Raw genomic sequence first — 16,192 nt, forward strand, 5'->3', positions numbered from 1 at the left:
GCCTGAACTGCATAGCGAGACCCAGTCTCAAAAAAAAAAAAAAAAAAAAAAAAAAAAAAAGAAATTAACATCTGCTTCCTCACATGACACACTGAGAACATGACAGTATCTGTGTAATATTCCTGTCAAACGTATAATCTGAATCTAATTGTGTGGAAACAGGTGAATCCAAATTGAGGGGCATTCTGCAAAACAGTTGGTCTAGACTTATCAAACATGTCAGCGTCAAAAAATGTCCGAACGAGTGCTGGCATGCGTGGAAGCTTCATACATAGCTGGCGGGAAGGGAAAGTGGTATGGCCGCTATGGAGAGCAGCTTGGCAGGTCCACCAAAGATTAAACACAGAATTTCTACGTGACCCAGCAATCCCAATCTTAGGTATATGCCTGGAAGAATTTAAAACAGGTGTCCAAACCAAAATGTGTACATAGATGTTCCTAGCCTTGCTGCTGTTCACGGTAGCCAAAGGGTAGCACCAACCCGAATATCCACCACTGCATGATCACATACACAGAGTGCGTCCCATCCGTACAGGAGACATTATTACATTGTATAGCCTAAGAAGAGATGAAGCAGGGACACAGACGACAACACAGATGAGACTTGAAAGCAAGCTAAGCAAAGGAAGCCGGACACAAAGGGCACATGTTACCTGATTCCGTCTCCAGGGTGTGTCCAGAATAAGGGAATCCCTAGAGAATGAAGCAGTTGCAGCGGTTGGGGAAGGGAAGTGGGTGGAGGGCATGAGGAGCAGTCGACTGTTTGATGCTGGGGTGAGGTGATGAAAAGCTGTGGATCTGATAGTGGTGGTGCTCACGCAGCAATGTTAATATATCACAGCCACTGAAGTGTGTGCTTCAAATGAAACAAATAATACATTTTTATTTTACTTATTTTGTGATGCTGAGGATTGAACCCAGGCCTTCTTGAATATTAGCTAAGAACTCTACCACTGAGTTACACCCTCAGCCTGAAAGAGTAAATTTTATGTTGTATATATTTTACCACAAATTTTTAAAAGTCACTGTCTTCAAAAGACCAAAATGAAAGGAAGAAACCAGATATGGCAGTGCACATCTGTAATCACAGCACTTTGGGAGGCTGAGGCAAGAGGGTTGCAAGTTTAAACCCCGACTGGGCAATTTAATAACTAAGACCCTGTCTCAAAAAAAAAAAAAAAAAAAGCTGGGGATGTAGCTCAGTGGGAAGGCCCTGGGTTCAATCAATAGTGCTACAAAAATAAATAAATAAATAAGGAGGGAGAAAATCTAAGAGAAAAGAACAGGAGACTATTCTAGGTTAAAGGAAATTTAATCACTAATTGCACTAAGCACGATCATTGATTGAATCCAGGGTCACAAAAAGAAAGGAAAGAGGTTACAGGTCTATTATGGGGATAACTGTGGAAACGGAGATATAGACCATGACAGCAGTCATAGTTCATTATTGTTTTTTAAATTCATATGTCAGAATGGGTAGTATACACAGCAGGTCACTGTGGCTTCCTGCTGCTCTCAACACTAAGAGTCACTGGCTTAACTGGTGGCTTAAGTGTGTACAGATGATCTCTAGTTTAAGAAAATCTGATATTAAAAAAATGTAGGATTACAAAAAAATGGAGTTTTAGTTTTTGTTTTTTTAATAGACTCCACCCGGGCATGGTGGTGCATGTGTGTAATCCCAGCACTCTAGAGGCTGAAGCAGGAAGATTGCCATGAGTTGGAGGCCTGCCTGGGCTACATAGTGAGTTCAAGGCCAGCCTGGACTACATGGCAAGACCCTGTCTCAAAAAGCAAAAACAAAACAAACATAGACTTCATTGTTTAGAACAGCTTAAGTTTTGGAGAAAAATTGAAAAAAAAAAAAAAAAAAAAAAAAACAAAAAAAAAAACAGTGCAGAGTGTTTCCATGTACCCTGTGCCTAGCTCTCCCTGTTGTTGACACCGTGCATGAGTGCAAGCATTTATGATACTCAGTGGGATTATCCTTATGCCCCGTCCTTTATTCACACTGCCTTGTTTCCAGGTACTGTCTTCCTGGTCCTGCATCCCGTCCAGGATGCTATATTATACTTAGTGCTCATCCCTCCTTTGGTTCCCCTGGCTGTGACAGTTTCTCAAGTTTCTCAGTGTTTCTTTGCTTTTGATAGCCTTGAGGTGTTTTTGCTTTTGTTTTGCAGTACTGAGGGCTGAAGCCAGGGCCATTGCAATGAGCTACATCTCCTACCCTTTTTATTATAGTTTATTTTGAGGCAGGGTCTTCCTAAGTCCCTCAGTTGCCCAGCCTGGACTTCAATTTGCAATTCTTCTGCCTCAGCCTCCCAGAGTGCTAGGATTAGAGGTGTGCACCACCACACCTGGATGACTTTGAGACCTTTTAAAGAGTGCTGCTCAGACATTTCGCAGAATGTCTGTTTATTGGAACTTACTTGGTGTTTTCCTCATGTTTATCCTGGGGCTGTGGATTTTGAGGCAGAAGACAACAGGATAAAGTATCATTTTAGTAACACTGCTTCATAATGATTTATCAACATCATTAATGTTGATGTTGGCCTTGGGCTCTTGGCTGAGGTCATATTTGTCAGATTTCATTGCAATATAATTACTTCCCCCTTCCTTTTTCTGTGCTGTACTCTTCAGAAGAAAATTCCAATCCACAATCCACATTTAAGGAGCAAGGAGTTATGCTTTAGCTCCTTGAGGGTATCTGTATGAATTACTTGGAATTCTTGGCCGGACGTGGTGGCACATACCTGTAATCCCTCCACTCATGAGGCTGAGGCAGGAGGATCACTGCAAGTTCAAGGTCAGCCTGAGCTACATAGTGAGTTCAAGGCCTGAACTACAAAGTGAAACCCTGTCTCAAAAAATAAATAAATAGGAATTCTTCTGTATGGGAGGTTTTTCTTTTCTCCTGTATTTATTTATTAAATCACTTGTTTGTATTGACACGTACTGCTACCTATTTTATTCTTTGGGTAATAACTCAATACATCTTTATTTTGATGTACAAATTGCTTCAGCTTTGGGTATTGGGAGCTCTTTCAAGTGACATCTGTGTCTCTTTGGTGTACCCACACTGATGAGGGGATTTTCTTTCTGGCTTTTTTTGTGTGTGTGTATGAACACTTCCCCAGTTTCTAACACAAGCTGCTCCAGGCTCGTCTTAAATTTTGTTTCCTGCCCCAGTCCTAGAATCAGCCATTTCTCCAAGGAGCCCAGAGGTGGCTCCTTTTAGTACAAGGTGATTACTCACCTTATTTCAGGATGAAAGTCCTGGTACGTACAAATTATATTATTTAATTGACAACTTTTCAGGATATTTTGCTAACAGCTAGACTCAGCTATTTTGAAAAGTATACCTAACTTTAAAAAGTTTCTAGTCAGGCTTCATTCTGGCAGCATGTGAAAAGAAAAATATCTTTTTTCCACCCTTCTCATAAAAGAAGGTCATTGTAGATATTGTAGGTGTTATAAGGATTTTGTCTTCTTGAGACAAAGTTTTGCTATGTAGTTCAGGCTGGCCTCGAACTCACAGTGATCCTCCTGCTTCAGCCTCGCTAGTGCTGGGATTACAGACATGTGCTACCATGCCCTGACTAGGATTTTGTAAGAAAGACCGACAGTGGAAAGTTTACCAGAATGGGACAGCAAAATTCTGTTAGTACAGATGTAGCCGCTGCATCCATATACCCTTGGTCAAGTGTCTCTTATACTCTTTTGGCTTCATTTTGGTGGTACACATCTGCATCTGTAATCCCAGCACTATGGGAAGGTGAGGCAGGAGGATCCTAAATTCAAGCCTAGCCTGGGCAACTCAGTGCCTTAGCAAGTCCTTGTCTAGGAGTATAGCTCAGTGCAATGGCCCTGGATTCAGTCCTCAGTACCAGAAAAATCATATGAGTCTGAGCCAATTTCCAAAGTTCCATGCAGCTCTAACATCCATGCTATTACTAGCAGCAGCACGTGCCAGGGATATAGCTCAATGGCATAGCACCTGCGTGGCAAGTGCAAGGTCCTGAGTTCGATTCCCATACCAAAAAATAAGAAATAAATAAAATGAATACTAGCAGCAGCAGTGCTACCTGTAGGATGGCAGTAGCTCTAAGGAGTGCAGGGTGGGAAGTAAGGCGGGAATGGACGTGTATAAGGTGCAGCAGTAAAGTGCAGACTTGGAGAGTTCAGGGGAGAGGCATCACTAATAATCATATTAAATATTAATAATAGTAAAGTCTTAATCTTGACTTTTTTTTTCTTTTTGAGACAGGGTCTCGCTAGATAGTTCAGGCTGGCAGTGAACTCGCTATGTAGCCCAGACTAACCTCTGACTCACAGCGATCCTCCTGCCTAAGCCTTCTGAATGCTGGGATTATAGGCATGTGCCACCATGCCCAGTTTAAAGTTGATTTCAACTGTTTGAAATCCATGGCTGATTGTGCTTTAGGCTCTCAGGCATGACTGCACCTTGGCATCATGCAGAACACTTCCAGAACTCCTGTGGCCTGGGCCCCAAAGCCAGCAGTTCTGATCTACTTGGTTTGTGGCACAGCCTGCACAGTGAGAGTTTCTTAAGTCTCTTCCTTTACTCCCAAGTCCCCAGGTGACTAATAGCAGCCGAAGTTGAGAATCTCTGCTGTAGGCTATGAAGGCTCTTAGTCCCTCCCCAGTATAATGCATAGATCAGAGCCCCTTGGACATAGCAGTTGGTGAATTGGATTTGGAGAGTGTATTAGTTTGCTATTGCCGCTGAAACAAATGGCCCAACCTTAATGGCTTAAAACAGCACAGATTTAATCTTTTATATTTCTGGAGGTCAAAAGTCCAAAACAGGACAAGATAGGCTAAAGTCAAGGTGTAGCAGTGCTGCATTCATTTTGGCTTTCTCTAAAGGAGACTCGTGTCCTTGATTGCTGTAGCTTTTGGGGATGCCCACCTTCCTTGACTCATGGCACCACATCACCCCAATCTCCTTTCTGTCATCTTTCTCTGACTCTGACCCTCTTGTCTTGTATATTGTTTGCTTGTAACTATATGGGCCTTCAAGGATAATCTCCCCATCTCTAAACCCTTAATCACATTTGTGAAGTCCCTTTGGCCCTGTAAGGGAATATATTCACAGGTTTCAGGAATTGGGACGTGGACATCTTTGGGGAGGCATTATTTTACCTACCACCAATAGAGACAAAGCAACTGCTGTGATTATGGGGCCATAAATAGGATTAAATTGCCCTGTGATATGTGGCATCTCTTTACTGTGCCTTTCTTCTTTTAGCTGTGTTCGAATTTAATCAGAGACCATCCCTGTATAAAGTTATCCACCCTAAAGTGAAAATTAAAATATGAAAAAAAAAAAAAAAAAGTGTAGAGCCTGGAAGCAACAGGATAAAGCACAGATAGATGCATATTCAAGTGATTCAGTAAAAAGGCAATGCAGAACTGCAGGTGGACACAGTGAGTTTTAATGGGTACGTGGAAGTGTTCATTTGCTGTGGCTTGGAGTGACTGGCGTCCCTGTTCTGGGGTTCCCTGTCTCCTCCCATAGTCCCCAAGCCTGGTTGTGCTATGCTGCAGCTGGCACCTCCACATCCACATGCTCCCTATCTCCTGGATGGAGTGTGAACTGTCTGATAACACAGGTGCCCCAGCCAGGGCCAGATGTTTGGGGCAAGGAGAGACGGCTAAGCCACAGAGAAGGGTCCGAAAGATGTGGTTTTAGGAAGTAAATTTGTTAGCACTGAATGTACCTGCCGATCCCTGCCAGTTGGCAGAGGACCTTCTTACACAAGGCCTGCAGGCAACACGTCTTTCTCCCTGCAGACTAGTCTGACCCTCACACCGGGTCTAGGGTGCCCAGTTTCCTTCTCCCGCGGGTTGTTCTTTCCAGCTGCTTTCTGTCTTGCAGGATAGCAAGGTCTAGCCAGCCGCCTCCTTCCCCACTGAGATGGTGAAGTCCCTGCTGCTGAGAACTCTCTCCTGCCAGAGCTTGGCCTTATCTATTGCCATGGCGACAACCAGCTGCTGCTTAGCACCAGCATGGAGACGGGGCACAAAAAAAGGGTAGCTAAGGGGGTTACAGTGCCTACTGGGACTGCCTGGCACTCCTGGGGGCCTGAGGGGCAGAGAAGGCCCCTCTGGGGACTCCTGGAAGTCTTTGACAGGTTTGTTCTCTCAGGGAGGAGCCATGAAATTTGAAACATCTAAACTCAAATCCTCCTCACAGGAATCGGAATTTATAAGATAAAAGTTCCTTTACCATGGCTGTTCCGGTACTTACCCACACTCGCATGCACACACTCTCACGTTGACGTGCACTTTCTTCTTGTACTTGACCAGCATGGAGACTTGACTATATTGGCCCTCAAGGCTGTTAGAGAGCAGGGAGTGTGCATCTAGCTGGGCCTGCTGAGGCTGTAAGACCTGCTCTTTCATGAAATGGCTTAGAACTCAAAACTTCAGGAGGGGCGCAGTGGTGCATGCCTGTAATCACAGCTACTCCAGAGTTCTGAGGCAGGAGGACCAGATGTTCAAGGGAAGTGTGGACAACTTAGTGTAAACCCTGTCTCAAAATAAAAATAAAGAAGGACTGAGAGTGTAGCTTAGTGAAAGTTCTGGGTTCAGTCCCCAGGACCGGAAAAATAACAGCAAAAACTTCACAGTTCCTATGTGATGTTAGACAAATTGACTGTTAGTAATGGCAGATAATATTTATTGTTGGGCTACAAACTGAGTTCAAGGCCAGCCTGAACTGCACAGTGAAACTTTGTCTCCAAAAAGAAAGAAAGAAAGAAATACTCTTCACACTGTAAGGGTAGGAGAATGGGGGGAAAATGAAGTTATATCATGCACAGGCACAAATTCTCTATGATGAATGTGATCATTATGTATATCTAAAATGTACCAATAAATTTAATTTTAAAAAATACTCTTTTGACATTATTTTATTTAATTCTCACAGTGATCTTATTAGATGTAGCTGTTTGTTCCTAATTCACACTTCCAGATATAGAAACTAAGGCTCAGAATTTGTCCCACATGAGGTGTAGTCTCTCTCACCCTGAAGCCCATGTTTTTGTGTTCTGGAATATTTTTGGGGTGTTAAAGATTGAATCCAGGGCCTTGTACATGCACTCTACCACTGAGTTAGACCTGAGCCCCTGGAAGCCCACCTTTTAAATCACTGTTCTGTATTAAACTTGTATGGCTTTAAGTTCCTCGTCTGTGAATGGGGATAATATCTGCCTCACAAGATGATTGTGTTGCAAGGATGTTATGAGATAATGCTGGGAAAAGTATTCACGGAGGCAGAGCCCTGCTGTGTTATCAGCATTAATACTGGGGGTCACCCCTGGGCCCAAGCATAATTGCTCCCTCCTGTTCTCCTGGAAGGGTACAGTGTTCAGGGCTCTCTGACTTGCAAAAATCTCAAGGCTGGGTCTGCTCTTTCCCTGTTTCCACAGGTGATTTCCATGGTGATGGTGGCTGTGGGTGTCTACGCCCGGCTGATGAAGCATGCAGGTGAGCTCTTGTCTCCTTCCACCTCCCGAACTGCGGCCAGGCCCACTCCCCTCTGCCTCTTCCAGCCCCAACCCTGTCTCTTCCTGCTCTCTGGAGCCTGAGCTCAGTGGTCTGCCCCATCTGACCAGCCTGCTCATGCCAGCGTGTTTGCATTCCCAGAGCTTCCACGTGTCTTCCAAGATATTCCTACCTTTGAAGCTTAGGAAGTGTCAGAGAGAAGCTTGGCCTCTGGGAGCAGAGAGCAGTCCAGGGCATGACCCTGCCTAGCTCGTTTTGGAGTCACTCAACCTCCATTCCCCTTCCTCCGCACAAAGGCCCCCAGAAACAGTCTCCACACAGGTGGCGAGCCCAGAGCCCAGCGGCCCCTCCTCTCATAAGCCTGGGAATGAAAGCTCTGACTTTGTTTGTTCATCAAGTTAAATGCCACAACTCCTCCCGGGCACTGCCTGCACATAACCTTCACACTGGAGATCCCCCACCAAGAGAAGCATAGATTGGGGACACCCTCTCGCCCATCCCTGGGGGCCCCCTCAGTGGGCACCGGGCACAGACAGAATGGGCCCTCCCTCAGAAGCAGCCTTGGCCTGCCTGGCGGTGGATCCTGCCATCCTGCTCATCGTGGTGGGTGTCCTCATGTTCCTGCTCACCTTCTGCGGCTGCATCGGGTCCCTGCGCGAGAACATCTGCCTCCTACAGACCGTGAGTGGAAGGGCCTCCCCGGGGTGCCAGCTGGTCTCCTGATGCCATTCCCACAGGCTTCTCATTTCTTCTGTCCCACCCCTCACTGAAGTGCCCTGGCCCCAAGTACAGTGACAGGGTGGCCACTCTCAGGAAGTCCCAGTTGGAGGCATCTAGGAGATGAGCCCAGCACCCCCTACATTTCCCATGGCCCTGGGAGCGCTGCTGCCCAGAATGGTAACAGTCGGCCTCCTTTCCCGCCTGCTGCTGCAGTTCTCCCTGTGCCTCACCATCGTGTTCCTGCTACAGCTGGCTGCTGGGGTCCTGGGCTTCGTCTTCTCAGACAAGGTAACGTTGGGAGTCAAGGGACCTCTGTGGAACCAGAGGGAGGGAGGGGAAGTCCCTGCTAGTGTCTAGCCTGATTAATTAACCACAGCAATCCTTCCTCTGAGAAATAGCAACCTTGGGAAGGTTCTCCTTAGGGATGAGTGAGCGGCCTTTAAAGTCACCATATGTAAGGAGAATTTCACATTTGTAAAGTGTTTCCTCTGACAGTCTGAGAGACCAACAGGGAAGAGACTTCTGTAAACAGGAAATTAAAATAACCTGCAACTTTAATGGTAAATAACTAAATAAAAACTCATTGATCAGGTGGACCAGAGACAACACACAGAGCCTCTTATTTCCTTAGAAATTGTTGAGATAACAAGGAAAGGAAACATGACGTGAACAGTGTTCAGCGTACCTGGAGGTAGTCTGCCATGCAGCAACAGTCCTTTTAATTAAGAACCAGGATTCCTTTCCCACAGGGCAGATGATTACCTATGACAAGGTGTAGACTGTGGAAGAAAATTGTGAGAAAAGTAGTGGAGCAGAAAGACAACGTGCTGGAAAATTATGAATTTGAGAGCTGTTGAATCAATTCAAAATTTTCTAGTCCTTGTGGTTTAAAATCCTAAAATGATAGAAATGTGTTGAGTCTAAAAAGATGCAATTTTCTTATGTCCACTAGAGGTCAGCGCTACAGTTTGGCAAACACTTTTCTGTTAAATTACTTTCTCCATTTTGCACCAGTCAATAAATATTTTGTGGTAATAGTATACAAAGGTAGATAAACACTGGATTATCTAGAAATGTATCTCTGAGAAGCAGTGACAGTAGGTTTAGCATTTCTCTTGCTCACTGGTATCTGAGGGCCAAGGGCTTTGGAACTGGCCATCTTCCCTCATTAGGAGTTGGTTCTGATTTCTCAAGGCTGATTCAGATGAAGAAGGATGATCTGAGCTAGACATGGTGGTGTACACCTGCAATCTCAGCACTGTAGGAGGCTGAGGCAGGAAGATTGCAAATTCAGACTCTGCTTGGGCAATTTAGCAACTTAGTGAGACCCTGCCTAAAATAAAATAAAATAAAATAAAATAAAAGGGCCTGGGATGTAGCTCAGTGTGAAGGCTCTAGGTTCGATCTCCTCTGCACCATAAAAGGGGGATAACCTTGATCTGACCTATGACACCTCTCCCCCAGCTCCGGGGAAAGATGTCCTAGTATTTCCTAGGGACCTAGAACTTTAAATTAACCCCTCTCCCGTTTTGATGTTAGGAGTAGAGGGCAGGTATCCTTTCTCTCTTTTCTAGGTGTCTGTTGATGAGGGGAAAGACTGTTGTCATGGTGCCACCATCAGACTCAGATTCCTCCCTCCTTATCTCATATGTACAAGGCAGGGTGCTTGGGGCTGGGCCTCCATTCACCTAAGCTGATAGGGCTCCTCAAGGGTAAGGGTGTACATGAATGCATGTTGGGGAGTTTTGCTGGTAGGTTAGTTGTCCTCAGAATGTTAGAGAAATATCCAGTGTGCAAAAAGGAAGTTGGAATGGGAGGTGGTGGGCAGTGAATGACTGATGGAAGGATCCGTACTGGGGCAGTAAGAAGGGGCCTGGAGCCATGTGGCAATGCTGTTTGGTAACTGTTGGTGTGCGCCCGGAGTGGGATGGGAGAGGAAGCCAAGCTTGTGCCAGGCTGCTTGGAGTTTGCTGTAGAGGTGAGAAGGGCTACCCTGGGGCTCTGGCCACGCCACTGTGTACGTGGAGAGTGCCCTCCTGACTACCATAACTTCTACTGTGACAACAAGCAGGAAAAATAAAAAAAATGTGATTCCTGTCTAGTGTCACCTCTGCAGGGAGGAATAAGTGAGGGATTCGTTCTGGGTCCTGATTCCCTTTGTGTGTCTCTGCAGGCTCGGGGGAAGGTGAGTGAGATCATCAACAATGCCATTGTGCACTACCGAGATGACTTGGATCTGCAGAACCTCATTGATTTTGGCCAGAAGAAGGTATGGGCTCAGTGTGGTGGAGTCAGCAGGGCCTGGGGCTGTGGGTAATGATCAGAGTCCTTCCGGGAGGTGCTTTACCCTCTAGGGCTTTCCCACAGGCCTCTTCATTACTTGGTAAGTAATTTGTACACTCTGGTAATAGGTTTGGCAAAACACACACACACATGCATGGAGTTCTTTAACATTTCTTTATGGCTACAGAATTGTATATATAGTAATCTACCATTTATGTAAAAAAAAGAGTGGGGGAGAGTATATATTCATATTTGCAAAAGAATTCTGAAACGATCTATATGTGGACCATTGTAAGTGATTGCCCATAGCAGAATGAGAAACCAACTAATTATTGCTTTGTTTTTTTTCTGTTTCTTGGGATTGAACCCAGGCCCTCACACATGCTATGCCAATGCTCTACCACCGAGCTACATCCCCAGCACCCCAACCTTTTTTTGAGACAGAGTCTCATTAAGTTGCCCAGGCTAAGCTTGAACTTGTGACCCTCTTGCGTTACCCTCCCAGAGTGCTGGGGTTACATATATTCACTGCCATGCCTGGCTCCATCTAGTCAAAAGTTACATTTATAAAATTGTGGTCAATATACATAACATGAAATTTAGTCTTTGTTTTGTCATGCTAGGAATCAAACCCAGGGCCTCATGCATCATAAGCAAGCACTGTACTACTGAATTTACCATCTTTCAGTGTACAGACCTGGGTTATCAAAACCATTCACATGTGCAACCATCCCCACCACCCATCTCCAGAACTTTTTATCTTCCCCAAGTCAAACTCTGTATCCACTAAACATCTACTCTCATTTCCTTCTTGTCCTGGAAATCATTCTTCTTTCTGTTTTTGTGAATTTGACTTCTCTGAGTACCGCATATTGATTAATGGGACCATACAGTATTCATCCTTTTGTGACTGGTTTATTTTCCTTGGCATGTCTTCCAACCACATTGTAGCATGTGTTAGAATTTCCTTCCTTTTATGAGTATAAAAGGAACTCTCGGGCTGGGGAATATAGCTCAGTGGCATAAGCGCCTGCCTGGCAAGCACAAGGTCGTGAGTTCGATCCCCGGGACCGCCACCCCCCCCAAAAAAAGGAACTCTCCTTACCTTGTTGGTAAACTAACAATAGAACCATTATGGAAATCAGTATACAGATTTCTCAAAGAATTAAGATTAAAAATTCTATTTGACCCAGTGATTCTCCTTCTAGGTATCTTCCCAAAAGAGTTAAAGATATCATACTACAGTGATACATGCATACACATGTTTATGGCAGCATAATTCCCAATAGCTAAACCCTGGAAGCAGCCTGCATGGCCAGTAATAGACTTAAGAAAATGTGGTATCTACTACTACATGGCTATAAATGTGTGACATTTGTAGGAAAATATATGCACCTGGAAAATGTAATATTGAGTGAAATAAATCAGACATACAAGCTTAAATACCGTATGGTATCTCTATTTGAGAAAGGCAAAGTACAAAGAGAAAAATAAAGATAGATAGAAGGAAACAAGGAGACAGATCTCTTGCACATAGGGAGGAGCCCAGCACGCTGAGGGTGAGGGGGCAGGGGAAGGGGAAGTACGGTTTATGATTTATCATGTACAGGTACAAAATATTCTCAATGAATGTAAACATTTTATGTTATAAACATGAGCTAAGAATAACAGTCTCAACAAGGATGAAAAGACTGAGTAATATTCCAATGTACATAAGTATCACATTTTGTTTATCCATTTATCCACTGATGGGACTTAGGTTGCTTCTACCTTTTGGCTACTGTGAATAATGCTGTTATGAATCAAAAGCTAAATTCTAAATAAAGGTACTTTGAGGGCAGTGCTGAGTTCCCCCGCCTACAGTGCAACAGACACTGGACTGGGATCCTATTTGCTTTCAAGGAGTAACTATGGACTCAGAATACTCAGAATACATAGAAGGTTCCCTTCTTGTGTTTTCTTTATCTTCAGTCAAAGTTTTAAAGCACTTATCTTTTAATTATTTCAGCCAGTATTGTTGACTCTTTTGTTACTTTTTGGTGTTGCTGGGTTTGAACCCCGGGTCTTGTGCATGCTATACTTATGCTATCCCACTGAGCTATATCCTGAGCTCTAGCCAGTATTTTTTTTTTTTGGTACCGGGAATCAAACTCAGGACCTTGCACTTGCCAGGCAGGCACTTATACCCCTGAGCTACATCCCCGGCCCGCTCTAGCCAATATTTTTGAACACCTCCTTTTATCCGACTCTGCTGTGCAGAACTACAAAGCCAGAACTTTCTCTACCTTCTCTAAGGAGTATAGTTGAATATGTAAATTTAAAAATATGTATACACACATACACACAATTGTAATATCCAGCACTGTGGTAAGTTATAACAAGATATAGGGCTGGGGTTATAGCCCAGTGCATAAGCGCCTGCCCAGCAAGTTCAAGGTCCTGAGTTTAATTCCCAGTACCAAAAAACAAACAAACAACAACAACAAAAAAACTGTAACAAGGTATAAAAAGTAGGAGAAATTAAGAAGAAAAACTTTCTTCAGGTGAAAGCAACTGGGAGACTTGAGATCAAGCTTCAAAGTTCTGTCGGGGTAAGGGGTGGGCGATTCTTAAGTTTGCCATGGACTCTGTTGCAGTTCAGCTGCTGTGGAGGAATTTCCTACAAGGACTGGTCCCAGAACATGTACTTCAACTGCTCAGACGATAACCCTAGCCGTGAGCGATGCTCTGTTCCTTACTCCTGTTGCTTGCCTACCCCAAACCAGGTGAGCAAACATTCCTCCTAATTTCTTTCTAGGTAGTGTTCTAAGTTACCTTCTTGCCCATTTTATAGCTTAAGCAAGCAGTTTTGTCGGACAGGTCTTAGATGTTTTTCTTCACCTTAATCTGATGACTCTGTTAACTTTTCACTCCTGTAGCCTATGTAGGGGTTCAGAAAAGGCAGACCTAAAGAACAGAGAACCACACCTCAGCTTCCCAAGGAAAGGGAAGTGTGCATGTAGCAATTTCCGGACCAGCATCTTCCACAGATACTCCAACAATTTCAGAGTTTAGGAAGGGTGGGAAGCCCTTCAGCTATGGTCCAAAACAAGAAGTTACTGGCATGGGAGACCCATTTGGCTTTTCAACTCTTTCTCCAGGCAGTGATCAACACTATGTGTGGCCAAGGTATGCAGGCTCTTAAATACTCGGAAGCTAGTAACGTCATCTATACCAACGGCTGTATTGACAAGTTGGTCAACTGGATACACAGCAACCTATTCTTACTTGGTGGTGTGGCACTGGGGCTGGCCATCCCCCAGGTAACTTACCCTGTACAACTTGTAGGTCCCACAAACTCTGCAAAGACTCCTTTATTTAGGGGAGGGCACTTGGGGACCAGCTGTGGTTTCCGGGACTGACTTTGAGGGGTAGAGGAAGGGATGCTGCTTACCTCACTGGGAAGACTGAGTCAGGGGAAGCAGGGGCATCACTCACTGCTGAGCTCCCACTTCCTTCTCGCCCTTCTCAGCTGGTGGGAATCCTGCTATCCCAGATCCTTGTGAATCAGATCAAAGATCAGATCAAGCTACAGCTCTACAACCAGCAGCACCGGGCTGACCCATGGTACTGAGAATCCACCCTGCACCTCCTCACCATGGCAACAGGCAAGCCTCACTGACCAGCAGCAGCTGGGTGCTGAGAACAGCACCCAAGGAGATTTGGATTCCAGCTCCCCGGCAGTCATGGCCCACTGGGACGAAGCAAACTCTGGATGCACAGAAAGAAGGGAGGGTGTGCAGGGGGCTCAAGTCTCAGAGGATGTGCCTCCCTCCCCCATCCTAGCCCTCAGCATTGTTAAGAGAGTTATTTTGTGTTGTTTCTAACCTTCGGTGTTTGGGTTTACATTTTTAAATTTTGTGTGGGGAGAGAGGTTTGGGAAACACCAGTGGTGCAGCTTTGCGGGGGTACTAGCTGCTGCTTTTTCACCAGGGCAATACAGCCAACAGTTCTGTTAGGGCTGCCACCGAGCTTGGTGGACATACTTCGATTCTGCTACCAGCAGGACCTGCCTGTGAAGACCAGATACCACAGCGCTGCCGGGAGTCCAGTTGGCATGATACCAGCCCCAGAAGAGAAGGGAGTGGGACCAGGCAAGAGGGAGCCCGGGGGTCAGCCGGGGACAGCTGTGTGTATTGGGTAGGAGTGGAAGGAGATATGTTTACCCAATGCCTGTCCTCCCAGGTAGTCGGAGTGAGCTACATCCTGCACCTCCCTCATTTCCATGGTAACATGGCAAGGGATATAACAGCAGCCAAATTCATCCCCACCCCACACCCTCCTAAAAGTTTAGAACCATGATCCCTATACTCTGCAGCCAGCAGAAGTCGGGCTGAGCCATACATGTCCTTGAATTCCTGTATGAGGCCCTCCCTCGCCAAAAAGTGGGATTTTCTTGGCAGTGCGCAGAGGAGAGGTAACACCCCCGCCCTCTGCAGGAAAACTCAGTGTTTCTATAGTGTAAGAAGCAGGAGTCCTGCTGGGGGTAGGGGTGCCAGGTTTGGCAATAAAAAGCTTGTTGACCTGGGCTAGGCTGGCCTCCATGAATTTTCCATTCTGGAAATTAGAAGGGGAGAATCAGAAGGGTCCAGCAGGCGGGCGCTGCCTCCAGGAGAGAGCCGAGATTCCTGTAAAGGCCACAGACTTCTGTGGCCCCGCATGGCCCATCTACCTCAGCTTCGCCCTTCTGGGCCTAAATTAACACGAAAGATGTCCAGTGCTGATCCATCTGTAAACGGTGCGATTTTATCCCAAAACCCGACGAGATTTTTTGTTTGTTTCCAAATGGAAGCGGATCAAAATTACTCTGCCACCGAGAATTTAGGATGGAGGTAGGGAAGGCAGGCTAGGCAGGCTAAGAGCACCCTCCGCCTGGGGTAGGGTTTCCCTTATCTCCCATGAGGAGGAAGAAGGCCGTCTCGTCTCTGCAGTCTGGCCCGCTGGTGGCTGACCTCCCTCTGTATCTGAAGGAGCCGAGCGTCGCAGCGCAGCCCGCCTTAGGGCGGACTCGGAAATCACTCCGGGCTGAGCGCCGAGGCTCCGCGCCGGGCAGCGTGCGGGGGCGGGGCCGCGCCGCTTCGTGGGTGGTCCTCGCCCACTCCCGGGAGGGCTGGTGCTGGGCGAGCCCGGAACCTGGAGGGCGTCCCCGGTGTCGCCTCGCCCTTCTTCCTGTGCGGCTGTTCAGACTAGGGGCTTGCGCTGGCGGGGTGGGGGGCACTTGGAGAGCGTCCCCTTGGTGTTGGGAGACAAAGAGTCACGAGGTTGCTCCCGCCCCCGGTGTTTCCTAAGCGAGCCTTCTGCTCCTGGGAGGGCGCCTTTCCAGCAGCCGCCTGGGGCTCGGGCCAATGTTTAGCTCCTAGCTGGTAACAGAACGGAAAGAAAAAAATACGATCATCACGAATGTAAAATTTCAGGGCCTTTTATTCTGGGAAAAGAGAGTAAAAAAGCACGCTTTCTTGCTTAACTTGCCTTTCTAGTTCCGGAGACCTGCGGTTGATACTTTACCTTCTTTTAGTAACACGGCCCCAGAACTGAGCGTCCCGGCTAGGGGCTGGGGTGAAAGGCTCTTCGGGTCCAGCAGCTTTGAGGAGCTCGTCTGGCAGAGGGCTCCCTTTGG

General features: G+C 46.1%; 1 protein-coding gene across 2 annotated transcripts in view; it reads left to right on the forward strand.

Moving 5' to 3' along the window:
• The window catches only part of Tspan33 (tetraspanin 33), a gene marked incomplete at its 5' end in the record, with an annotated part of 21,204 nt that extends 6,802 nt beyond the window's left edge, over positions 1–14,402 (forward strand). The window contains 7 exon segments of one of the 2 annotated variants that reach the window (XM_005402406.2): positions 7,458–7,515; positions 8,087–8,214; positions 8,467–8,541; positions 10,427–10,522; positions 13,173–13,301; positions 13,677–13,838; positions 14,048–14,402. In XM_005402406.2, coding sequence (XP_005402463.1) covers positions 7,458–7,515; positions 8,087–8,214; positions 8,467–8,541; positions 10,427–10,522; positions 13,173–13,301; positions 13,677–13,838; positions 14,048–14,149 — 750 coding nt within the window. In that variant the 3' untranslated portion in view covers positions 14,150–14,402. 2 annotated transcript variants of the gene reach the window in all.
• Positions 14,403–16,192: the final 1,790 nt, after the last annotated feature.

The sequence above is a fragment of the Chinchilla lanigera genome, unplaced genomic scaffold (genome assembly GCF_000276665.1).
Source record: "Chinchilla lanigera isolate Chin_1 unplaced genomic scaffold, ChiLan1.0 scaffold00078, whole genome shotgun sequence".
Taxonomy (NCBI): domain Eukaryota; kingdom Metazoa; phylum Chordata; class Mammalia; order Rodentia; family Chinchillidae; genus Chinchilla; species Chinchilla lanigera.